Source organism: Rhea pennata, chromosome 4 (genome assembly GCF_028389875.1).
Source record: "Rhea pennata isolate bPtePen1 chromosome 4, bPtePen1.pri, whole genome shotgun sequence".
Classification (NCBI taxonomy): domain Eukaryota; kingdom Metazoa; phylum Chordata; class Aves; order Rheiformes; family Rheidae; genus Rhea; species Rhea pennata.
In genome coordinates, this window is record NC_084666.1 from 48,161,664 (window position 1) to 48,188,252 (window position 26,589).

Below are 26,589 nucleotides of genomic sequence, written 5' to 3' on the forward strand. Positions count from 1 at the left end.
TTTGTGCAAAGTTTAGCCACTTTCCGAGGAAATACAAGTCAGAAGTGCAGCTTGTAGAGCCTTGCTGAAGTTGTGTGCTCTGGGGATTGTGTGAGAGTCTGAACCTTATGCTGGGAGGAAGATCAGCTGAGGAGTTGTTTCAGCTTCATACCTAGCAGACTTCTAGAAAAACTACGCTGGGGAAAAGCAGAACGGGAAAATCTATTCATGTCATCTTCTAGAGCAGCTGGAGTACAAGCATCCTTCAGTTTGTTAAAATCTTGAAGTGCATGTCATGAAACTGAAATTTTGACAGGGTGACGTTTTTCTTTGATTCATTCATTCTTTCATATGTATAGGAAGGCAAACGGTGAGATATTTATATATAAATAATAAAATAAATATATCAACATGTCATCTCGACAAGCCAATGACTTAGTAAAATTGCATAGGTATTAGCAAAGGTTCAAAGCCTATTTTTTATTTAATCAAGAGATCACAAAAATCATTGAATTTTGCAGGTAGCGGAAGAGTTAAAGATTAATGGCTTTAATTTGCCTTTTAATATAGCATTTCTCCAGTAAAAGCCTCAAGTATAAAACTCAAGTGAACCATGACCGTAAGGTTAATGGATTTTCATCAGCTGAATTTTATAAGTGTAGCAAATAATTATTTGTCATGGTCTTCATTTCAATTTGAAAATACCCTTAGGAGATTGCCATTTCTGTAGAGAAAAAAAATTATATTGATTTTGCTTCTAATGAATAATCTTTTTAGTAATTGTATGTGGTATGTTAGATCTCATGATCATCTACTCAGTGCATACATAGTTTTAGATAATTTTCACTGTCTTAGTCTGTTTCTACCCCTATTTATTGACTTTTGTTAGTGTCTCTAAATTAGTCTTCAAGGTCCTTGGGGTTGTGCTTTGGGAGGTGCTTATCATATTTTTATGGGATGATAGAAACAATTTATGGCTGGAACATTTTTTCATTGTCGTTCTGGAGGAGCTTCAGTCTATAATAGGTTAGTGTTCAGTTTTTCTGTAGTTGCATGTGATTGAAAAAACTCCATATTCTGCATTATTTTTTCTAAATCTATGTGTATTTGTTGTTGTCTTAACTCAAAACACAGTTGAAATAGGTTTATCATGTTTTTTTCCAGTATTATCACAGTATTTTGTTTACAGTAATTTTTATATTTCAATTATACTCAAAATTATTGTATGAAATAAATGTTTAGCAATGTGATTCATTCTAATAACTTGAGAGTTGTTACAGTAAACATTCAAAATTGATAATGTCACCTATAGAAACTCTTGTCTTACTATATGTGTTGTATATTATGTAATTCTTAAAGTATATATTCAGCATTGTAGCAGTAGTGTATAGCAATATCCAAAATACAGATCTGCAGTGTGACTGGCTTAATTATGGCTGTTCATGAGGCAGTCTCTAACACAGACTGTATATTTTGGTTTCTAAACTTGTCAGCGGTCTGTAGAAATACTTTAATGTTGCACGAATGCAACATTTTATATTTTAATTTCCCCCATTTTTGTGATGCATGCTCTATAAATTCTGTCTATTAAAAAACCAACAACTTCCTCTTCCTGAGGAATTTAAAAGCACAGCATGTTACAAGTTCTGCATATTAAAAAAAATGTAGAAGCAGAGATTTAAGTGCCACAACATTTGCAGACTTCAGCACAGAGAACTATGAGTGCAAGACCAGTCATCAGTTGTTTCTACTATTTCCTGAATTCCTAAATTAAAATCTTTGAGCTAGTATTCTGATTGCAGAATATAATCTTGAGGCAATTGCCTTGCCTGTGTTTCAGTTGAAATGGATCAGTCCACGTGTAGTACGAGCTTGGACTGTACAAGCCATTGCTCTGAACTTCCTGCATGCTTACGGCGAGCTCCTGGAAAGCTTTTGTGGCTCCCTGCCTTGGCTTGGGAAGTGGATGTTTATCATGAGTTAGTGCTGGTGTGAAGGACATGTTTTGTGGAAAAGCTGCCCAAATTTAGCTGATTCACAGATCTTTGAAAAGTCTCAGGTTAGATGCGTTCTGTAGATGACGCTGAGTGTGTGTTAGCTGTGGTCTGTGCTGAACCGCTGCAGCCCCGGGACGCAGGAGTTGCAGGGTTTCCCTGCAACGAGCACCCTCACCAGCGAGGTGCATGTAAGTGCCACAGGGAGCAATGCGGTGGCGTGATCCCGGAGGAGGAGGATGAGGAAGAGCCTGATGGAAAGCAGAGGAGAAAGGAGGCTAGAACCAAAGACAGGAAGAAAGAGGTGTGTTGTCACAAGAGCAGTGGGAACAGAGAAGTAGAGATGGAGATGTAGAAACTTGTCAAAGACTGGGAGAAGACAAGACAAGGCAGAAAACAGCGGGGGATTAGAAAACAAGAACTGGAGTTAGGAGCAATGGAGTGGCAGATAAGGTAGGATCAGGAGCAGCAGGGCTGAGCTGAAGTACTGGATAATACTGCTTAATGGCAGCAGAGTCTCTTTCTTTCTTTTTGATACCAGCAAATAATTTGGAAGCAGCTAGCACAGTATTTCTGACCCTCCTGTGTGCACAAATGAAGATGAGGACAGCCTATGGCTGTGCAGAGTATCGCATGCAAAAACAAAAGTAGGCGAAGTAGAGGGCAGAGAAGGGGACAACAGAAGTTAAGCTGGGGAGCGAGAGTCAGGAAGAGAACTGAAAAGAGGCATCTGTAACCAGGAGGAGAGAATATAGGAATAGGTTTGGGTTTAGAGAAACTACTAATAAAGGTCTGTACAGTAGTTTCAAAGGTCTCAGTCCTCCTGGTGGCTCATGCTGATGTCTTCCACATGGTGGAATTTAATTTGATTTAGAAAAGCCAGAAACTTAGAATGACCCATTAAAATAAACAATAGCAAAAAGAACAAAATGAGCATTTGTCTCATATTAATCAAGTTGCCAACGTAAGACTCGCAGGCATGAAATACCAAGTTAAGATGCATGATCAAGATGTATGTGCTAATGACACAGAAACATATGGTGCATAGTGAGGTCTAATAAGAAGACTAAAGCCTCCTTTACCCTAGAAATGTATGTCTGATATATATATATATATATATATGACTTGTTTTAGTATAAATACGAATTTAAATGACTCATTTCCCGCAGAGAAGCTTGTTTCATAGATCATCTCAGCAGAGTATCAGCTTTCATATTGTGCTATCCTTTGTATTTATGTCTTAAAGAAAATACTTCAAAAGGTTTAGAACTTTAAGTCTCTTCAGATGGCCCTAAGTATGCTTATGTGTTGGTTATATTCATTACTGTTGTCTAGAAAATAGACTCTTTTTCAAAATAATAGTCTGAGGGATTTTGTGTGCCTTCAGTTTTCCCAAATAGTTGAAGGACGAGGCTATGAAATCAGGGCCTCATGTCCTCTGCTGCCTAAGTTGCTTTCATGCACAGAAGCAGGCAGGGCCTTCCTTTCAAAGTAAGTTTTGTACTTTTTACAGTTATTATAATAATATTTGCCAAGACTGTTACTGAAAAGATTTGTAACCCCTTGGTATTATTGGGAGAAAAGTCAGTATTAGGGTCCTCTGGGGACTGGTGACTGCAAATTAGTTTTATTCAACATTTTCATTGGTTACGTAGGAAAAAAGAGCATGCAATGAAATCTGTGGTTTGTAACTGTTTTGGTGTAGTTAAATTCTGAACTGATGTGGAGGAACCCCAGAAAGATCTCATGAATCTAAGTGACCAGATTCAGAACTCGGTTTATATTCATAGAGCTTCTGAAACCTTGTGTATATATAAAAATAGATAAATAGAAAACATTGTATTTATTAGCTAAATGTAAGATAATCTGAAGAGGGGAAAAAAATCATCTAGACTGTATCTATATGCTGCTGAACTTGCAATTGGTCAATGCAGGGGACACTATCTTGGAGTCACCATTAACAGTTTGTGGAAATTGCTGTCTCAGTGCGCAGCGGCAGCTAGAAGGAAACAAACCTAATGTTGAGTGTCATGAGGAAGGTCCCTGAGAGCACAGTGGCACTGCTTTGCCCCCGTACCAAACTCGTACTTCACTGTGAAAACGTATAATTTCTGATCTTTCTCCAAGATCTGGATCCCAAACAAAAGATCAGTTTTGACTGCTGAAGCAGCTGGTTTGGGGAAAGGCTTTGCTATACCAGTAGGAGATAAGTCCCAGAGCCACTTCCACAGCAGATATAAATAAAGTTCATATATAACTGAATGGAGAAACTAAGATTATAAATGTAATTCTGCTATCGGTCCCCATGACCCAAACAAAACCAGGGTGTAAACCACTGAATTTGTCACAGGCAGTTTTAGGAAGGATGATGAGAGGAAAGACAGTCCCTATGAATAGGGGTGGATCATGATCTAGTTAAACTTGAGCAGGAATCTCATAATGCTGGTCTAAATTCACTCTGGTATTTTTTACATTTCAGTTCCTTCCTTCATGCAGCCCCAGGCCAGAGAGAAACACGAGGACAGTTTCTGCTAGGCTGGTATTAAAGACATTTAGGAGAATGTGATGTGCTATATTTTAATGCCAGTGCTACTGGCTCTCGTAAATCTAGCTGATCAAAAGAGTAAATTTCTTCAGCTGATCTCATATTAGATCTTTGGAATAGATCATAGAGGAGGTAAAACTTAGTTAGTGCCATCTAACTGAGCATAACAACAATAATTCTGTTGCTATATAGAGTAACATAACGTTTTCTCAAAAGCTTGTATTAAGATCAAGTCTCCTTAGACATACAACTGTCAATGAAGCATTTAATGACAGCAAAAGAGGGGGAACTGAAGGAACATGTTTATCTGATATAAATGTCCGTGTGATTTCCACTTAGGCGATCCAGCTAAGTCGAGACGGGCAGTATTTGCTTACCGGAGGGGACAACGGAGTCGTCATGGTCTGGCAGCTGTGGGACCTCAAGCAACTTTTTGCTTACCCTGGGTGTGATGCTGGAATCCGATCCATGGCCCTGTCGTACGACCAAAGGTTAGAGCAAAGTCTCACAAGAATTTCACAAACTGTGTTATTACAATTAAATTGTATTTTTTTTGTACTTCTGATTTTGATATTTCATGGAGCGTAAGATTCTGGTGATTATATTAAGAATTCTGCACTTAAATAATTTTCTTTCTAACATCATATTTAGACAGGAGGTTGGTCGTTGCCTCAGATTCTCGTGGCTATATTGATACACCTCTTTGGTGTGCTAATTCGCGTATCTGAACAGGAGGTGAGTCACTAACTAATCTGGTGTTGTACTTTTCTTAGGTGTATAATGACTGGCATGGCATCTGGGAGCATAGTGGTTTTCTACAATGATTTCAATCGCTGGCATCATGAATATCAAACCAGATACTGATCTTGAGACAGACCAAGATTAGCACTGATGTGGGCAACTGCTGTCAAAATGCAACTGAAGATAGCAAGCCTCCCTTGGTATCTTGTCGCAGCATTGTTCCTTATACATAGCTATATTACATCTGAATGTAACTTAAATTTGTGGGGAGAAGCAACCTATTTTTTAAAGTTAATTGCTATTTTTGTAGACCTTGCTTGACTTTTTTGGGGGAAGGGCAAAGAAGCAGAAAACTGGCTGCTGGGTTCTGTAGTTAAAAATCTATATTTTTAGTCATAATGAGAAGTCTATTTTGATTCACATATGAAAAGAAACCTAAAATAACGATGGTTAAAACTCACATTCTAGCTATATTATGAAGAAACAGATTTTCCATCTGAAGCTTTATGTATAACCTCGAAGAATATATGGTTTTACCATAATGGAAATGAATCATGATGTGTGGGGAATTTTAATCTGTATGATCTCTATTACACTTTGTCTCATATTTTCCAAATGATTGTACTACTTCAGCACTGAAGTTTCTGGGAATCAGTAGTAATATTTAAATTATGATTAATGTAATTTTAAACATTACAAAGAGTTGTTTCCATCAATTTTACTATTTGAGCATGTTTCTAGACCTAGACAATTAGTTCTTTTTTAGTTGAATGTTTTGTGCAGTTGAGAGAGAGAGAATCAGCAATGGAGTTTGTGTTACATCAAGTGTGAATCCTTCTAGTTTTTACCTGATAGCTCCTTTGAAGCACACCAAAATGTGGATTGTTCCTCAAAATCAGAAAGGCTGTTTGAAGAGTTTGGACTGGAATTAGCAACCCATACAGGCACGTATTTTTAAATAGGTGCAAGTACCAAAGCACACTTCTGCTGTTTGACTGTGAAAGCACTGAAGAGGCAGACGTGGCAGGCGCACAGCCTCTGCGCCACAGCAGAAGCACCTCACTTGCAGGCTGCTTTTCCGTTTTTTCCCCCAGACTCGCCCCTACAATACTGTAGCACATACGTACTTCTTTTCTGTGTATGGCACAAAATCTTTTATATTTTGCTATCACCAAATCCCGTCCAATCATGTTAAATTATCTTTCTCGTAGGAAATGAAAAACAATTTATACTAAGGAACAGTAAGTTATTTTGGTGTTGCACAAATCTACTTTTCTACAAGATTGCTGTGCAGAATTCTGTGAAAACATTAGTGAAAAGAACTGTTGTTGTTTTGTAAGTCTGTATTGCATAAAAATCTTCTTTGTATGTTGTGAGCTCTCTGACTTGAAATTTGCATTCCTTATCTGTATCAATGCATACATTTCACGAGCTGCCTCCTAGAGCAGTTCCTGGTTTTCTAAGCATTTAACTACTATCTCTTTAAGTAAAGATTTGGAATGAGAAAATTCAGTTTAAGTGAAGAAATTAAATAAAATGGCATTTGTAATTGAGAGCTTCAGCGGAGTGTACTGGGTTCTTGTGATTCGATGCATCTTCAGCCTGGAGAAAGTAGCTGCTCTCCTGGATGCATCGAGAAGTATTCTTGGTGTTCAGGCAACCGTGGCCGAGTTTCCTGTGCTGTGTCCGCCGTCTCGGTGCTGCTACGGGCTCTGCTGCCGTGGGCGTCCCCGGCGCGTGGACGTCGGGCGTTGAGGCGCCAACCTGCCCCGAGCAGATGGAGCTCGAGAAGCGGCAGCTGCTGCGGCCCGGCCGCCGGCGCCTTTCTTCTGCCCGCCCCGTGCTCGGAGGGAGAGCTGGTGAACGTGGCCGCTCGCGCTTCCTGCCGGCTTGGTAAGTCCAGGCGGACGTTTTGCTCGCTGGGGTTTATGGCCGGCGCTCTGCAAAGGGCCGTTGGCGAGTGCCGCGGCGGCCGAGCCGTCGGGGCTGGCCGGGAAGCGGCCCCGCGTTTGCGGCTCCGAGCGCTGCGGCGCCGGCGGGGCGATACGGTGCGCGCGGAGCCGCGTTTTCTCCGGGGGAGGCTGGCGCTGCTGAGAGAGGCTGCGGCTTTCCGTGTGCGTTAGGAGCTGTGAGAGGGACCCGTGCGACTGCCGTCCCCTTAGCTTGCGCTGTAACGGAGGTCAAAAGAAATAAAAGGCAACTACGAAACCGGCTGCGTCCTGGCTGTGCAAAACCAGCGTCGGGCCAGTCGGTGGGTGCTGAAACCAGTGCGACCTCTGCAACGTAGGGGTGAATCTGGCAGTGAGTCACCCCGCAGGTTTCCTGCGTGACACTGAGTTAGCCAGGATCCAGGCCAGTGTCCGCGTTGTAGAACCAGCCTGGGGACTTTGGTAAGCTGATACGTGCAATGGTGCACGTCGGTGTTTATGTGTCATAGTTTAAGGCTGCTCTGTAAAAGCTCTGGATGAAAAACTGTAGGAAATGGTCTCTGATTTTGTTTAGGTTTACGGAAATCTAACTGCTGTAACCAAATCCCTGCAATTTTAAGGCTGATGGTCTTGGCGGGGGGGGGTATTAGAAAACATGCAGCCAAACTTGAAAGAACAAATTTTAACCTGTATTTGTAAGAAGTTTATTTTTAGTGGAGTTTTGGTATTATAGAGGACTAGAGAATGTAAACATTTTATGACTGTTTATAAAAACACTCTTTATGCAAAACCTTTTCATGACTTTTTATACAATGAAATTAAGGGAAATTCAACTGTATTCTATTACGTGTTGTTCTGTTGTATTCTGTGATTCTTGTAGAATGGTTTGAGACACAAAATCAGAAATGCGAAGAGAACTGTGTATTTAGTAAAATATGAAATTCTATGCAAATCCATACGTTGAACTTCCTCAGTAGTCAACTAACGAAGGCGTTCAGCTGGGATCCAGGCTGCGTTGCGGGCGGCAGGAGGCGGCGGCTTTTGGCACGTGGTGCTTGCTGCCTGCTGAACGTGCAGAGACCTTTGTGGCTGTGTGAGAGAGGGCTGCGTTCAGGGGAGCGCCAACATCTCCTGGAGAGCGAATGAGACCGAGCAGGGACGATGGTCCTAACGCGATGGTTTAGCAATAATATAAATGAGTCTGTGTACAGCTGTGTTTGCAGGTTGCTCTGTTTTTTTTTTTTTTTTTTTTTTTTTTTGCCTTTTCTCTAGTGTACCCGGTGTGCTGTGTTGATCCTTCTTCACACAAGCCCTGGTGGCTGCAAAAGCAAAACGTGAACCTTCTGAACTGCCTGCAGAGCAGTAGAACCAGTCTCTTCTTAAGTACACTGTTTGTTACTGAAATGTAAACTTTAGTATTTTAAAGTAATTGGGAAACATTTTGGGGTGAAGGGAATAGTTGCAGGTACTTCCTGATGAAGTTCTGCTTCTCTGAAAACTGCATCTCGCATCGGTCTCGCTCTGTGGCCTCCGCTTCCGAACGGGAGCCAGGCGCGCAGAAGTTGAAATGCTGTTTTGAAAAAAATCAAGAAGAGAAGCAGCAGTTTGGAAAACGCTTTCCTTCTCAGTGGACGTTTGCTTGGCAGCTTGGTTCTTCAGTCACTGCCCAGGTAATTTTTACAATGCTGATTTAGTATTTTAAAAAATAAAAATAAAAAAAAATCCCACGAATGCTGCCCTTCCCCCTGCTAAAAAAGCTCAAAAAAAGACACCAAAATCTCCTGCTCTCCCTTTGGCCCCTCAAAATTATAAAAACAATTTTGGTTTGGTTTGCAAGTCCTGAGTGAGTTAGTGCCCTCAGAGATTCATGGAGGCACCGTTATCTTCTCCCGTCTGCCCTGGCTTTCCCCTTGTTGGTTCAGCTCCTGGTGACAAGGGCTCCTGCCAGCTGAATTGTTTTGTTTTAAATCGAAACAGCCCAGCAAAGACCTATTTGTGTGCATGTTATAAACAGCATTTGAAAATCACTCCCATGATCAATAGAAGTAATCTCTCAGTTTCCTGCCAAATTAATACTAGAATTAAGTATTGAAACTGATTTCAGTAGCAATGTGAGATTATTTGTGTTAGATTATTAGTTTTGTGCATTTCTGTTGCATTGCAACTGCCATCTGAATGTAGCTTGGAAGAAATCATGAGTAAGCAAGAAATGTAATTTCCCCTTTTCAAACTGTTAAAAACGAGGATGATGAGTAAACATGCATGTTTACATAAAAGTAAATGATTAGTCCCATAATTTTACATCATTACAGTGTATCTCTTGGGTTACTAAAGTACCAAACTTGGAGTCAGTGCGCTAATTAGACCAGTGACTACTGGGAGGAGAGGTATGAAAATCAAGATTAAATGAGGATTCTTAAATCAAAATCTCCTGCTTATCTAAGAAACTGACTGGTTCGTCCTAACTGAAACCATCAGAACTGTTTTGTGAACAAGAAGTTTTCAGTGCATGGGAGCTTTGAACCTTTTTGCTGAGGGTACAGACATCAGAATATAAGTTGATGCTTTCTATCTGGCCTAATTTTTTATTTCCAATAGGTTGGGAAAACAGCAGAGATCAGAAAGCGCAACTGGTTCTCGTCGTCTTGAGATCCGCCTGGGTGCTGGAGTTCCTTCCTTTCGCCTGTGCCCTCCAGGCTGCCGTGGGAGGCGTCTTGTGCCGGCTGGAAGATGCCTGATGGTAACTTTTCCTGCTTTTTTTGTGAGCCTCTCTTTCACATACAATCAGTAAGATCTTTAAACATAAAGCAAGAAAAATGGCTGCGGACGTTACTTTTGGAAGGTGCCGTTGTTACTGTAGCCCTCTCACTGCATACCTGAATCCTAAAAAAACCTCTATTTTTTGGGAAATTAATAATGTCCTAGAATACCAGCTTTCTTGAATTAAGGAAGTGATCTTCCCCAGCTCAAACCCTGCCTCGTGCTTCTCCTTTCCAAGGTTCGCTCTGGAGCAGCAGCAGAGTTTCAGCTCTCGGGCTGTGTCATCTCTCGCTGCGTGCTCTCACTCCTCAATACAGCAGAACTACGCACAAACCTGCGCTTTAGCTCGTCATCCTTCCCCTGCATTCACTTTGCACCTTGCCTCTCTCCCTCTTTTGCTACCTGATGGTGTATTCCTTCAGAACATTGGATCGTAAGTGCTTTTTATTTCTGCACAGTCTCTTTGATACGATTGCAAGACAGGCCTACGGGAAAAGGTAGCCTATATTTTTCTTTGCAAGGGAGCCATAAACGGGTTTCCACTTGATAATGAAGAAAAGATTCAACCTTTCATTATTTTTCTGTTCTAAATGCACGAATTTATTTAAGATCTGCTTATCCATCTACTGCAGGAACCTCAGCAAGTATAGACAGAATCCATAACAAAGGTTTTTCAGCTTTTCTGTTCTAGAAATACTGCCTTTTCTGGTATTACAAAGGCACTATACCCATTTTGTATTCTTTCTTGTTTTCTACACTTCTGGTTTTGTTTGTTCTTTTTTTCTTTCTGTATATAAGAACAGTCAATGTTAGTCTCTTCACTCTGCAACCAGAGCTTCTCTTTGATACTATTATTGCTGGGGTGTTTCTCTTGTATGTTCACCTGTTAAGAGTGACTGGAGAATTTTTATAACCAATACAGAAATATTTCTGAGATCCTTACAAGGAAGATGTAGTCACCAATGATAGAAAACTCTGACTGTAAAATGGAATTTGTGGAATCTGAATGGGAGCAGAAGTGCCCTGTAAGGGGTAAGGCTTGCTTCCGGAGCCATAGGAAAGGTCTGATCAGGCAAGATACTAGTGCCTAGGATGCTCCAGTGCACTAGAAAAGCAGGAAGGGATGAAAGGGAAAACCCGGAGTAAGAGGTAAGTGAAAAATACATTTCCTACCTCTATTACAGATACAATCGTGCAATAGAAGAAAAAATACCCTAGAATCTGTTAATTTTAGTCACTGCTTTGTCCTGGCTTCTGTTCCATGAGTGTTGAGTGGAGACGGGGAGGGAAGCAAGTCTGCATCTAAAACCAAAAGCTCTCTGCTTAGTGAAGTCGTCCCAAGTAGGATTTACTGACCCACTAAAATATTCTTACTGACCAGCTGTAAGTACAAGCCAGTGCTGAATGACAGTGACAACATCACAAAACACATTCCATCTTCATGTAGACTGACAGTTACTGTAATTAATTCTGCAAACCCAAGGACGGGCAAGAATCTTGATGGGAATCTCAGTGAACTACGCTGATTTAAAGCAGAGATTTCATAGCTAGAAATGTATGAACTGGACCTATTTGAATATATTAACAAGTAGTCAAGTTCAAAAGAGCCAAAAAAGGCAAGAGACTTCAAAAAGAAAAAATTTTTTTTGAAGTAGACATGGTAGCAGTTGTGCTGTCACTGCTGAGTATTTGAAAAACTAGCATTTCATAAATAGTTATCAAAATAGCAAGTATTTTTGAGCTGGTTTTACAAACCGCAAAAGGTGACAGTCCTTTCTAGACAACAGTGTAACTGGAGTTTACAGTTTCTATAGTTGTTTGTCTTCCCCTTTGTATCAGATGATAGCTTTGTTTTAAAACTTTCATACTTTCACTTTCTTCTACCAAATGATGGCGCTAGAAAGAGAGGAGGATTACAGGAAAGTGCAATAGGTCAACAAACCAAACAATCCTTATGAGCCTTCATTGTTTCATTTTTTAACCAATTAATTTCTTTTTTTAATAGATGCTAAACTGTGATACTTTCTGCAGCACGAAGGTACAGTACTTCTTCCTCTATGCAATACCACAGAAATCACCTTGTTTGATGATAATTGGAGCTAATCTTAAGGTATCTATCTCACACTTCTTGCTACAAGAGCCATGAGGGCCTAGAATAATAACCTAGTTTTTAAGAATGGAAAAGATTAAATATGGCATCCCAGGCTCAGGTTGGATTAACAAAAGTATGTCAGGTGTTCCTCACCAAACACACCATCTGTGCACCTAGAAAATTAACGTCTATAGAATTAAATTAAGGCATAGAGAAGATACAGCTTTTCTAATGCCATACACAGAGTTAAAAGTTTGCCTAGATATCCCAGGCACTGTGTATTGTCCACATGAGCATACGGCCAGCTCATATTGCCATACTGTCACTATTTTTAAGCAGGTGTTTTGGTATCGTCTACTGCCCACTTCTGCTCCATGAGTGAAAATACTTGTCTATGACTGTTTAGATGTTGATCAGTCATAAACATAGCAACGTGAGTTTAGAATAAATATGCATCTGAACCCTGTTCTTCCACAAACAATACTTTAGAACTACTGGCTGCTGTTTATAATCAAATTCTCATCCTTTCTTTTATGTAGTTTATATATATATATATATATATATACACACACACATATATATATGTGTATATATGTGTGTGTGTGTATAGATATATAATCAGTTTTGTGGAACACAACCTGTTAGGTATTTCTGCTAATCCGTCAGTTTATTAATGGAAATTGCCTGTAAAATAAATATCTAGGCCTTGCACAGCTGAATATGCAGACTCTTAGAACAAACAAAATCCAAAATAACCCAGTGTTCATTGCTTCTACTGTTGCTTCATCCTTACTAATCTCCCATTCAGTTTCCTGCGATGGTCCTCTGTTAGGGGTTGCCTTTCTGTGCTGGAGGTGGTGGGTTAGTCTATACTCTCTAAATTAACCATCCTCTCTTTAGCTTACTCTCAAATTCTCAAATATTTATTTATGGAATTTACCAATTGTAAACACATTGCTAGCTATTGGGGGGTCTTACTAGCTTCTGTTCTGAGTAAGGGTAGAGTGTTATCTTCATATTTTTGCACTGTGCAAAAATATAAACATAAATAATCTCTTATACCAAGGCCATCCCCATATTCTCCAACCTGTATCAACATTAATTCATGATGACTTGTAACATGGATCTTTCTTTGTTTCTGGTCTAGCTACACCTCTTGCTGATATATTTTTAATACCTCTAATACCTTTTAATACCTTACTATTTTTTTTTTTGGTAAATGTGCCTGTAACTCTTTTAGTTGTATCATGACCTTAAGTTAGCACGTCTTGCTCTTTAATCCCATTTTCAAAAGTAAAGCACTTACTTACTTACTTACTTACTTAACTTACTATGTTCGGTTGTAATACCTTTGTCTCCTATAGAAGTCAATGAACTCTAAAAGGTTACAAGGACATCAGATGATTGTTCTTTTATGAAATGTTTTTGCTAGCTACCTATCTATTCAGTCTTTCAAGAAAAAAATGAGACACTTACTTACTTACTTACTTTCACTGACAAAATGAGTGAGTTCTCATAGAAATAAATGACGTTCTTTTAATGAAGAAAGTTTATTGCAGGTCTTTCTTTTACAATTCTAGTAGAAAGTATACCTAAGAAAGACAATGAACTATGACAAATTTGTAAGAATGAGCAAAGGATGAGTAAGCTGAATACATACAATATTGAACTAAGCAATATGATAAAAACCTCACCTATCCTTTACTACAGATTAAGGTAACTCTTCCCCAATCCTTGTTTCCAGTGCCTGCACCAGGTGAATAGGGGATAGCACTGACAGACCTTGGAGAGCTGCTGATGGTGGCTAGTTGTAGTAGCTCCTCCGTCAGCTCACCCTAGAACTAAGGAATTGCTCCATCCATCCTAGGTTAGATAACCTGCAGCAGCCTTTCCATAGTAGCTTATCCAGTAGGTAGTCTGGCTCCGGAGAAAGGTGTGGATGGGACTTGTGGGAAGGAAGAAAAGGACTAGAACAAAAAAGGCTTCCCTGACCGCAGTCCGCTTTACAAGTAAGTATCCAGTGTTCATGTTTACATCCGAAGTCAATTTATTTAAATTCGTATTATCTATGCTACCCTGCAGCCTACAATTCTGATAACAAACTTGATGATACAAAAAGGATTATCCCTCCCTCTATCTCCAGTGCTTGTCCCATGATATTTTACAGTTAGTCCACTAAGAAGATTCTTCATGAGAAGTTGCCTCCTCAGGTTCAGTAGAAACTTGACTGAAAATAGAGGCATTGGAACAGCAGGTGAATGCAAGTTACTTTCCCTTGTCTTCCTCTCCTGCTTTTCTGAGCATCCTCATCAGAAGAGCGCAACAGGGTCTGTTTGCGGAAGTGAGGCCTGGTAACAGCTCCCCATTCTCAAATACTTCTAGAAAAATATGGTTAGCTACACAGTAAGTTAGTCTACTTAGAGCCCAAGGCTGTGTGAAATGCAGGAAATTAAACTAACACAGATAACTTTGAAAAAAAAAAGTCATCATCTAAAAATACCAGAATCTTTCCCCTACTGCTGTTCTCTAGACAGGGGCAAAGAGCACTTACTTAAACACAGGTTCACTCGCCCACTACTACAAGTTCATGACAGCCTGCCTTGGCCTCGCCACAAGAGGGTGCAAGCAAACTGAAAACAAACTGTTGCGAAGTAAGAGAAACTGTGAGGACAGCGCAGGGAGCTTCAGTTGGATTTGGTTTGGTCAGTCCTACACATCAGGCTGAGCCCCAGCAAACTCGGGACATGCTGGGGCAGGGAGTGCGGGGGAGCTGCCTGGTGCGGCAGCGGCAGGGGTGAGGGCCTGGGCCCCAGCCGCGCGGGGATCATCGGCTGCAGCAGCAATTGCAGAGGTTTGCTCCAGTCCAGCTCTACCAGAGTCCTGACAGCGCTTGCTGCAGAAAATTTGACTCTCTTTATCTAGAGCTGTGTTCTAAAACAAAAAAAACAAGGCAAAACATAAAAAGAACAGTTAAATCAAAGCCCTGTGTACTTCAGGCATAGGACAATATCTACAAGACATTGAGTGCATGCGTTAGAGCCAGAAAAAAGGAGAAATAACATTAGAAATCATATATAACTAGGTTTTTGTGGTGCTGATTTTGGAAAAAATCTAAGGAAAAGTTATCTTCCAGATATACTTTAGCCATAATTTACAATTTTGCCTTGCAAGTCTGATGTGGAAAAGAGATGACACAAATGGTTACAGTGTGGTCTGAACTGTTCGTATTAATTATTACAAAGATTTATGTGCCTCTGTGTTCATAAACATACTTGCTCATGTGATACCACATTTTCATATAAAAATAATGCATGTTTCTGCTTAAAAAAACCCGAAACATATACAAACATGAGGAAATGCAACACACAGATTTGTCTGCTTTTGAAGAGAATTGAGAGAAACCTAGGGAATTATTTTTCTATTTTAAATTAGAAGCCTTTACTGCTTATTGTTGAGAGAGGGCAAATAACTCTCTTGAAGTTGACAATACAGTAGCAAAAATGTGTATTTTTGATTACTAAAAACATAAGTATTTAACAGAATGGACTAGTGGGTTAGAAGGGAAATAACTGAGAACTTACTTACTTACTTCACTTCATAGTACAGTCCTGAAGCACTTGCTACTTGAACTTCTAGAGCATGTGGTGTATCATCTGCCAAAGCAGGTGACTTTCATACTTTCACGCTTTTGATTGCTCAGGACTCTCTTTTCTAATGTGAAAATTTCTGTGTATTTTTAGTGGAATTTGGCTAATAAACCTTTCACTAAAAAGTACACAGTCTCAGATACTGAAACAATTTGCTGATTCAATTTAAATTCAGCATGCACTTTTTTCAGATGAAGTTTTTAGCACTAAAGTCAGCAAGGAGATGGCAGAAATGGGATAACTACCATCTTCTCCAAACTGATCATACAGCTTCGTAGTAACACTTGCTTCATTATGGGATACCTAAATTCAATTTTTGCTTTTACTGACTTGGCAAAGAGAGATAGTTCAGTATCTACCTCCAAGGTCTCAAGTAGAAGACTTCTACAGTATACAGGTGTAGGAAGGGTAGGTTGTTCTGGAATCAGTCTTGGAACTCTCCTGTTGAAGCTGTTCTACCACCTTGTGTAACAATTTAAACTTACTAAAACAAAAAAATAGAGCCAGTTACTCCATTCTCCCCTGCTGATGAACATGCCCTTTCCCACTGACAATTCCCTCTGGAATTGAGCAGTTGCTACAATGTAGAACACAGGCAGTGGAAGACACTGATCACGCTGGATTTCCCTAAAGATCAGTGAATGCAAGTGTTGTTTTGGATCAAGGACAACAGGGCTCCTCCTACACCTGCTTCCTATCTATCAAAATGGTGCTGCCAAGACCTCGCCTCCCTCTATTTTTCAGATTTAACTCTGTTGTGGTTTGTTAACTCTGTGTTTTGTGCGTAGGTCACCGACACTACGACGTGGGACTCTAGCATTAAGTACAGATGTGGCTGTATGCTGGGAAAGGGAGGCAGCAAGCAACAAGGGGCCCCCGCTCCCCAAGCCTTACTGCCTGGCCTTTTAAGACTACAGTACTGAGGATTAGACCCCAAAAAGCCTAAGTAAGTATACTGAATTTAGGATATATTTTTTTTTCCAGTTAGGACAAAAGATAGTATACTACATGCATACAAGTACAGGAGAAAATTCAATGGTTTACATTTGAAGTCTCTGCTACAAAGGATATACTTCGCAGAGGAACTGTACCTAGGCTCCTGAGATTAGCTGTGATGTGCAGTAGTTTCACGGTTATCGATGTAGCTAAATTAGCAGGTTTGCATGTCCTTGTTCATTCACTTGCTAGAGAAAGAATTGTGAAGAAACAGATTCCTGCTATTTCTGTGGCAGGCTACGTTACTGCACAACGGAAAGAAAATGCTTTCACCGTTCACACTGAATGTGATGTTTCTCATGTGCTCTCCTCACAGCAGCCTCCGCTGATACTCATTCCTTGCATGCAGCAAGACAAACTATGCAATGTGATTTAGGATTTTTTTTCTTTCTTTTCTTTTTTTTTCTTTCTTTCCTTCTTTCTTTTCTTCTTTTTTTTTTTTTTTAAGAATGAGTTAGGAGGTTTAATCAAATGTTTCACTGTTCCTAAGGAGGAACGTTTTTTTTTTATTATTATTATTAATTTAGGACTGATTAACTTTTGAGTAGCTCTGTGATACACATACTAGTTTCTGCTTCATAAAGTCGATCTTTTCACTTGTCATGCAATTCTACATTTCGTTAGTTTGGGCTATTGTCTGTGTCACATTCACAAGGAGTGTACACCGGTTGTCAGACTCTCTGAACCTGGGTATCTAATGTTTTAGCTTTGCAGAGTGAACAGCAGCAGATGTGTACTTTTTGTAATTCCTTTGAGAGATTGTAAGATACACACCGGCATAAAATAATTCTTGTGGCAATAGACCAAAATATGTTTGGGGAAGCAAAAAATAACTAGTATGTTAACATTACCTTAGAAAGTTTCAAACATGCATCACTAATACAAGGAACTTTTTCAAGTGTTTAAAGGATTTTCTTTTTCTGTTCTCATGTGGCTGTAAAGCTCTTTCTTTCCATTTCAGACTGGCCGAGTTATTTCTCCTTTCGATAAACAGAACTCTTCTTTCTTTGTGCAGCAGAACAAAGCATTGCAGTTAGTACGTACCATTGCCTTGGACCTACTCAGAGGAAAGCAATGCAGGCATTGGGGAAGGAGGAAAAGGAAGAAAGCAAGGGACAGAAACTAGACTTACTTTAAGCAGAACCAACACCATTGCAACAAATTTAGATTTACAGAACATTTTTAAATTCAGTTAAAAAAAAAAAATCAGTTATGACTTTACAGCAACATGCTTTTAGGAGCAGTAGTTTCCTGTGTAAAAACACTGAAGTAGATATGTGCAGTTTTACTTATCTGCCACATGATGGTATTATCTATCATCAGCATAAGCCAGATCACAATATTTGAATGAATTAATTAATGCTAAAAGTAATTTAAAAATATTCCTCCTTGAGTAAAAATGAGGGTGAAATGATACAGCAATGCACTGCCATACATGGGAATTACAATACTGTGCTTTCTAAATCTGAACTTTTCTTAAAACAATGAGCTCTACTACAAGTGTAGAACTTGTTAACATAACTAAATTTCAATGTCCTAGATAAACCAGGGCAAGAACAGCAAACTGGGGACCTAACCCTCATTATTTTACACAGTTCCGAGCAAGGAGTTAATTTTTCCTTCAGCAATAACTGGAAGCTGCATTCAGAACCAAATAGCTGTATGTTTTCCAACCTTTCATACCTGTTAGAAGGAAGTAAGGAAGGAAAAGGAAAAATTAAAATAAAACTTAGTTTTAATGAGATGTACTTGACTGGCTGAAGGGATGGCAGTAGCTAACAGAAAAAAAACCCACACTAGTAAGAAGCCAGAAGCTTTATCGTGTCAGAGATTTGAGATAAGCTTAAGTGGCATGCAAGTTGGAGAGGGGCTGAGAGTTAGAATTAAAATTGCTCTTATTACATATACTGTATTTTATACCAGGTTTCAGCTTCAGGCTTATCCATAGTCTCAACAGTATAAAGAATGAAGCTCTGAAGTCCCTCTCAAACTCTCAAGTCAAACTGTCAAATGAAATGTAAACAACAGCATCAACCTGAAATCAATCTTCTGACTTCTTTTCTGCTACCATTCTTTCTACTTTGAAATCTTGTGCCTATTTAGTTCACATGCGCTGTTCATGTATATGTATTTGCAAAAGCATATATACATATGCAGAAACATCTAAATTTACCTTCTTTTAGATGACAACAACAACTCTTTGTTAACATTAGTGGGCTGCACTTGGAGAGTACTGAATGCTATATGCTATGTGATAGTTCGATCTCTATAACTGCTGCATATTCTGTGCAGAAGTGACTGAACATTTACAAGTGCATTGCTTAGTACTGATAATAGTGAAGTCAACTTCATTTCGTCTACTGTGGTTCACATATCTGTCTGTCTTCTGGAATTATTGTTTAAATAAGTAAGTTCAACTATAGTCCATCAGGATTCCTTCACACGTTTTGAAGGATGTTTCCCATCAGGAAACAAATAAAACATAGCAGAGGTTACACTGGAAAAAACACGGTAAGCAACACTATGAAAAAAAATTCAGATTGTGAGTCTGTTTACCCACAAGCATAGTGTTAGACAACAGATCAAATAATCCAGATTGAATAATGTGGGGGAAGAGGGGAAGATCTTAAAACTAGATAATTATTACCATTCAAATTACAGTTTTTATAATGAAGGATTTCAAATGGTTAATAAGCTTCATTTCACCATATAACTAACTACTTAGTGTTTATAGGTATCTGAAAGCTTGTTTTTATAGCTTAGCTGGAACACTGTGGTAGACTTGGTTGCTCTTGAGCAGTGATGGCACAATGCGCACTATACACCGATAAGGACGAGAATTAGAGACTGTTCTAGCTTTGGTTTTGCTATTCTTGCACTAAACATGCTCATAGAACGCTGTTAGGAAAATATGCGAAGTATAGTATCAGTATAGGAAAGTACTGATTTCTCTTACCATGATGACAGAAACTCCAGCAGATGTGGTGTTTTGCTTGGGCAGGGTACTGTTAAAGTGCTGCTTCAGTTTACCTGTTACTTCAGCTTGCATATTATTCTCCTGGGATGCATCATCCTATTTAAGAATATATACAATATTCAGGTTAGAAGAAAAAGAAACCCTATGCTTGAAAATAAAACAAAGAAAAGGCTTTCAGTTATCCTGTGGTGCTTTCTTCTTTTTAGTTTGAATTAAGTGTTCAGATAAGCAGCCTGAAAACGAACGCCCTTTGCTAGGTAAGATACGGTTCAGGTGGGTTAAGACAAACTGCAGGGGAAAGGAGCTTAGCCACCACTGTGTTCTGCACGACCTTCTGTTTCTTAAAATGCCATGTGACATGCATACTTTCAATCCATCTTATTTGACCCATTAAATGTAATGCCACAAGTTTAATCCACGCATAACTATCATGTTGCAAACAAAAAGTGTAATTGTTATTTGGCTTTACTTAGTTATCAGCATTTTAAATGGCCCACCATGTCCCAGAAGTGTGGAAACACTATCCAGCACTATCAACATGTTTGAGAGGAGCACAGAAACACACTCATTACAGTTGTCTTATTTTAAGAGAACTCCACAAGATCTTATTCAGACCCTCTTAAAATGAGCGTGGAAATACATACTAGCTACTTACATGTAAACCTAATATTAATCAACAATAAACTGATTTTCAATTGATAAGCAATCATGCACTTCAGCTTTTCCCATTGCTATTGTCAGAAAGTGAAGCACATTTTTCTCAGCTTTTTCTGACAAAAGCTGAAGCTATCAGCTTAATGTTCATGGCAAAACCACCATTTTAAATTACATACTTTTTATTTGGTTATTATTTTGTTCCTCTTGTGAAGCTTGGAGCGCTCCAAAAAACCAGGCCATTGTAATTTGTTTTAAGTAGCACTGCAGCAGGTAAGATGCCAACCTGCACAATAGTGCTTCCACATACATAGTTTGAAATGATTGTTTCCTGGGCTGAATTTGAAAGAATGAAAAAGGTGCTCAAGTTGCACATTTGCCTGTCATGTCATGTTTAAAAAGCAGGTTTCTAGCCACTCCTAGTACCTTCCCATCCTGGCCAGCAGTGTTTCAGAGCACAGAGCAGCTGACCATCTCTTCCTGTAGTACGCGGGATGAGAAGTACACCATGCTAAGCTGTGTTTTTCCAGATAGTATTTTTGCTATAGATTTTCTCCATTCCCTTATTTAAGTAGGGTTTTGACATTTCAGCTTCAGTTGTTTTGAGAAAAGCTTTCAATAACCACAAGGGATCAGCTGAAGCTAGAATTTCAGACCATTGCAATTCTCTTTTCTGTGGAAACAGAACTAGTGGATCAATAAACAGAAATGGATGCAATAGAATTGTATTACCGCTTCTGAGAACTACATTGTAATGCTAATGTTTACAGGTTTAATTTCAAAGTAGAGAAAAGTAAAATGTAATTTACTCACTGACACCCAGGGATGGCTTAGTATCTGGGCTGCTGTGTATCGGGCTTCAGCATTCACATGTAGCATCAGGCTAATTAACTCCTAAAAATAAGAAGAGTTTCAGGAGAGTGGGGAAGGACATTCAAATGGAAAAGAGACTTTTTTTTTTTTTTTTTTTTTTTGGCCTTCACTGAGCTCTTCTAGCAACCACTATCAAATTTTCGTACCAGCTAGGTGAAAAATCAACATGCACTCATACCAGAACGCCAGTGTGACTTCAGTTGGACCAAATATTTGCCCTTAGGTTTTACAGTATGATAGACAGTATATGCCATATCAAGTTCCTTATTGTACTCGTGTTTCACTAAGTCTTCTGAAACCCTATGAAAAGGAAGTGTTCCAAACATCTGCTATAACGTCACAGGATGTTCTCTGTGTAATCGTGCAAGTGATGAGATCTAAAACAAACCTGGAACAGACAAGATCCTCTCCAGGCAGTGTTCATGCAGATGATCACAGTGCATTAAGGGTATAAAAATAGATGCAAAAGAGCTCTTGTAGTTTTAGAAATTCAAGAAACTGCTTAAATTATTTGAAAACTATTTTCCTTTATGATGTGTTGCTCCAGAAGAATACTCATTTCACTAGCTAAGAATTGACTGGTATAGCAATAAGCAGATAGGAAAAAGTGCTTAGTTTCAAGTAAATGTTTAAATCCCAACAGATGTTTCACTGGAGAGTGGCTTTTGTCACATTTTGGAAGCACTACAGCAGATATCCTCAGTTTCACTGAATACTTCCTTGGCCCTTCTGTTAATGATGTGACTAGACTGCCTTGAGATATGGTGAACATTAAGAGGTCACTGATGCAAAGCAGTCACTGAAGTTTGGATTATACTTTCTTTACATGTTTATTCATTGAAGTTTCTTGCCTTTATGGCAGCAAACCTGCTGGCAACTGCCAACTAATTTGTTGGTGAACCTCATGGTTCTACAAGCCTATAAAGACAGACCAGTATTTCCCTCTGCCAACTGAGCAATTTCCTGTGACTAGAGCTGAATTCCTCCAGCTGAAGATCCTTTTATCACCGCCCCCCAAACTGTCAAATTCCATATTCTTAATAAAGGTATTTCATGGCAATTGTTCGCCTCTTCAGTTCTGGAAAACACCTTTTTCAAATGGATAATTGCATTGGTAACTGAGCGGTTTCTAGACCAGCAAAGTTACAGTCTGTGCAAGTTTGAAGGAAAAGGTTACCTCTCTGATCAAGAATGAGACACACTAGTCTTGTCTGTTCAGAATGTAAATCTGGAAGAGTGCAAGATGGCCGGTGCCTGGGAAAGTAAGTTTGGCAAATAGATACATTTGCTCTGTTTTCAGGTAACTGCCATTGGAAAACTCAAAGTAATGCAGCTTCTCATTGGCTGGATAACAAATGCTTGTTCTAACCTTCACTTACTAGTGAAAAGATCCTTGGAAAAATTGTTCAGAGGACATTACTGAGTTAACTTGTGAAGTAAGGCTTAAAATTTTGAGTTTGTAAGGGCAAAGATTCCATCATTTTAAGCACAAAGGGTGTTGCTGATAATATAAGAACTATGGCAATCAAGTTCTTGGAAGTTCTAGTTGGCTGAAGAGTGGAATTAGAATAAATAAGGTCCATTACGTTCATTCCACATGGCAACAATTTTTTCTTTTAAAAGAGTGATAGGAGGGAAAATTCAGAGAGACACTTATTTTACAATTGTAGCATTGAATTTACTTACTTACTGTAACAGTCCACCATTAAGTAAACTGAATAATGTGATTGATATTCTCTGGATTCAAATGACATTCTATTACACTTATTCATTCAGACAATAACATGACGGTAGGGCTGCAAAACCTGTACTTTCATCAAGCACTGTTAAGCTAATTTAAAAGGCAAATTGCAAGAGTGGGTAATAGTCTATTCTGCATCTCCACTAGGGCATAGTCTTTTCAGTGGCTTGTCAGAAACACTTTTCCAGGCTAGACAACATCTGTACCTTTGCCGAATCAGTGATATTATCCCAGTATGGAGAAGGAAATTCCAGCTTCCCAACAAGTATTTGATCAAAGAGGTCTTCCTGAAGGTTGTTTTCACTGTAAAACAGCAGTAATGACAAAAAGACCATGAGAAAGAAAGAAGCTTGTCACACAACTATTAAATTTAGTTTTGAGATGGAGCAGAAAGAATGCCATCGTATCAACTTTTGTAAATGTGTAATTTGCAAGCTTATATAATGGTAGTCCTTTTGAGATGTCTTTGCTATAGTTATGCAGTCAGCAGTGATGAGAATAGAAAAATAATACTGAGGTGAAAGGACTCCCACTGGAATAGAGACTGCACAGCTAATTAGATACAGTAACAAGAATAGGAAAGGAAATTCAAAAGTCAGTCAGTCACTTGCCTACCTAGCTGTAAAGGATCTGCCACAGAGAATAAATGGTAGGAGTAAGAAATGTAGTGAAATGATACTCTTCAGTGAAACTATTTTTGTAATGAACAGTTTATCTCTTGGCTTAGTTTTGCAGCAAGTATTTGTTAACCTTGGTTAAAGACCTCATTCTGTTTAGTACAGTAGGGATATCACCTCTTCCCCTCATTCAAAGCAATTATAATTGATACAACGTATCCTTTGAAACATATGTTAATATTAATGATGAACTAACCACATCCAGAAAACAAATACAGACTTAAATGATAACTTTTCCATTGACAATCATTTATATTGTATTTTTCCCAGAATATTTTTATCCACTCTCATGATTTTTTTGTAAAAACTCTTAGTGTAATTATACCTACATTTAATATCACTTATAAAAATGAACAAATAGCATCTGCATCAATACCTTAGAAATTAAGGTGAGAATCCCTTATTAAAAAGTGTGCTAATTGCTTCTGATTCCCAAGCAGAAAAACTACTGCGTAAAGCATATTAATCATGCATACTGTGACACTGAGTAGCAAAAACCATGTTTAGTAACCCAATTATATGACACTTTTATCAAAAAGACTAAGAAGATTAAAAATGCACTAAGCAACTTCTGTTACCTCAGTTTACCATTAACCTTTCCCTCAACACCAGCAACGGGTAAGCTGCTGTGTCCAAACAGAAACACTAGAGGGCAAAGAATACATGTTTGCTGAACTGAGAAATTCCCCATAGAAGACAAAAGGAAAAAGGAAGTACGCTGTCTCACACCACCGTATCCCTGCACACAGCAGCAAGCCACTTGCTCCCTTCTTAAAAACAACCCCCCCACCAACCCAAAAGCTGGTAAGAGGGACAACCGAAGTCAATTGAAAAAGGTAACGGTAAAAATACATCAGTCTATTTCCGCTGTTCCACCCCTCCCGCCCCCAAAATCTCTTTTCCGAGGAGATAGGTAAGACTTTTATCTAGTAAAAATTCATCTCTTCACTATTCTTCCCTTTGACGTACAGGGCCACTCACCTGCGAAAGGGTGGAAAACCACACAGCAGTATGTATGTGATCACACCTGCAGCCCAAATATCCACCTTTAAGCCGTATCTGAGGAAACACGACAGTGATGTGGTGTTACTCGGGCTGGAAAATGATCCAGTCAAATAAATGACTGACTGGAATTACATGAACATATATTGAGAATCTGCCCTCTCCAGAGTCTTCTGGATAAGCTCAGATTCAAATCAGCATCAAGGTTTCCTAATACAGAGTCACTGATGATAAAAGACAAGAACATGCTTTTCTTTTACTCTATATTGGAGTTAACTGTATCTCTAACATTATCATGTGTTGCTAGGCAACAAGAAAGCTCCCACTTCTCCAGCCTCTTACATGAATGAGTAACACAGGGATGATGAAGTGCACCTTTTTTTGAAAGCACAAAAATAAACCCCCACATGGCAGAGAGTGGTCTGCCATGATTTCCCTGGTTTTTTTTCCTACCCCATAGATTTAAATGTTTTATCCAAATCTAAAAAGGCCTAGTTGAAGCCCCCTTTGATGTTTGAGCTCACTGCAGCTCTGGAATATTTCTCGGTGTAACAAATGCACTGCAATAGTCAAACCAAAGCAACAAACCTCCCTCCAATGGGGAGACCAAATTAGGAATGGCTCCAGCAAAGACAACAGTCAGCTGGGATGGAATGGAGATCTAACTGTCTAAATGGAAAGGAGACGTGTGAAGTTGTACCATTTTATAAAATACTTTGCATTTATTTTTAAATAAAATCACCCAATAAATACAGAAAAAAGGGGTTTTGTTCAATTAAACCAGCAGTTCACAAAGAGCTAATATCACGCAAACAAGGTAGCTTGAATGAACATGATCGAATTAGACATCTTTTGAGAAAGGGTTTAGACTAGGTGGCCTCTGAAGTCTCTTCCAACCTAAATTTTTCTGTTTGTAATATACTGTGTGGTGTTGGTCAGAGTTTCTACCCAAGCAGATGGCACAGCTGGTACAATGAGGTGAGGCAGAGATCACACACCAGTAAATCCCACTGCACCAGTGCTGATCCTCTGGGAGATGGTAAGGAGGCCGAGGTGAGTCGGGATGCAGGGCGAGTAGGGAAACTGGCCTCTGCAAAGAATTGAATGCTGCCTATTTTCTCATAGGCAGTGAGGTTACAAAAAAAAAGACCGAGGATCATCTTACCCTGTTAGGACATACATACTAGTTTTCATATTATTAAAAAAAAAAGGGGGGGGGGGGCCGTACCTGCCAAAAAAAAAATGGTTATAAAAGCTATGTCCTAGTTACTCATCCTCACCCAGTCTCCGCGATGATCTCTGGAGCCACATATGTGGGTGTACCACAGACAGTATATAAAGGTCCTTCAACCACAGTTGCAAGTCCAAAGTCTCCAAGCTTCAAAGATTTGGTTCCATCTGGATATTCACATACCTAGAATCAGCAAAAGAAAAATAGAATGGGCAGAAGGAAGGACTGCATTTTTCTTTCATTTGTTTGGAAAATAATCACACAGAAAATGCAAGAGAAAGAGGTAACTAACTTCCACAGCCCTGCATTGTAATTGGTTCAGTCCATGTTTCTTGAATATCTTTTAAACTACATACAGACTTTCAGATAACAAGTATTCTCTTGGAAAGTTTAGACATGAGTAATCTCAATTTGAGAAAGGAAATACATGAAAACATTTTCATACTATGATCTACTCTGATTTGGGACACTGTAATCTTTACAAGCTCCTGAAAAGCCAAGAACTTACATAAAGCTTATACAGAGATGATTGTATGCTTCTGAGAAATGCTAGGTTACTGTCTAGAGAAATTCAGAGTAATTTCTCAAGGTAAGTGCCATAAATAGCCAAGAAAAATGTACTAGTACTTGGGATGAAAATCCTTGATCACTCTATCTGTAGCTATCTAAATAAAATTATCTGCTAGAGAAATACAACGCAAGTTTTGAGCATCTATACAACTACTGAATTGACTATTTCCCCGTCTCAAAAC

The 26,589-nt window shown here is 39.1% G+C and overlaps 2 protein-coding genes across 5 annotated transcripts in view; one reads left to right on the forward strand and one right to left on the reverse strand.

Moving 5' to 3' along the window:
* The window catches only part of LRBA (LPS responsive beige-like anchor protein), a 402,463-nt gene extending 395,653 nt beyond the window's left edge, over positions 1 to 6,810 (forward strand). For both annotated transcript variants that reach the window (XM_062573872.1, XM_062573871.1), the window contains 2 exons: positions 4,858 to 5,009; positions 5,292 to 6,810. In XM_062573872.1, coding sequence (XP_062429856.1) covers positions 4,858 to 5,009; positions 5,292 to 5,382 — 243 coding nt within the window. In that variant the 3' untranslated portion in view covers positions 5,383 to 6,810. The remainder of the gene's footprint in view (positions 1 to 4,857; positions 5,010 to 5,291) is intronic.
* A 6,791-nt stretch (positions 6,811 to 13,601) lies between these two features.
* DCLK2 (doublecortin like kinase 2) overlaps positions 13,602 to 26,589 on the reverse strand; it is an 81,248-nt gene continuing 68,260 nt past the window's right edge. For 2 of the 3 annotated variants that reach the window (XM_062573874.1, XM_062573873.1), the window contains 6 exons: positions 25,887 to 26,020; positions 24,586 to 24,663; positions 23,134 to 23,230; positions 21,127 to 21,207; positions 19,639 to 19,755; positions 13,602 to 14,970 (listed from right to left, as the gene is read on the reverse strand). In XM_062573874.1, coding sequence (XP_062429858.1) covers positions 14,749 to 14,970; positions 19,639 to 19,755; positions 21,127 to 21,207; positions 23,134 to 23,230; positions 24,586 to 24,663; positions 25,887 to 26,020 — 729 coding nt within the window. In that variant the 3' untranslated portion in view covers positions 13,602 to 14,748. Of the gene's footprint in view, positions 14,971 to 18,602; positions 18,686 to 19,638; positions 19,756 to 21,126; positions 21,208 to 23,133; positions 23,231 to 24,585; positions 24,664 to 25,886; positions 26,021 to 26,589 lie in introns of all 3 variants that reach the window. The other variant, XR_009958168.1, reaches the window with a different exon arrangement.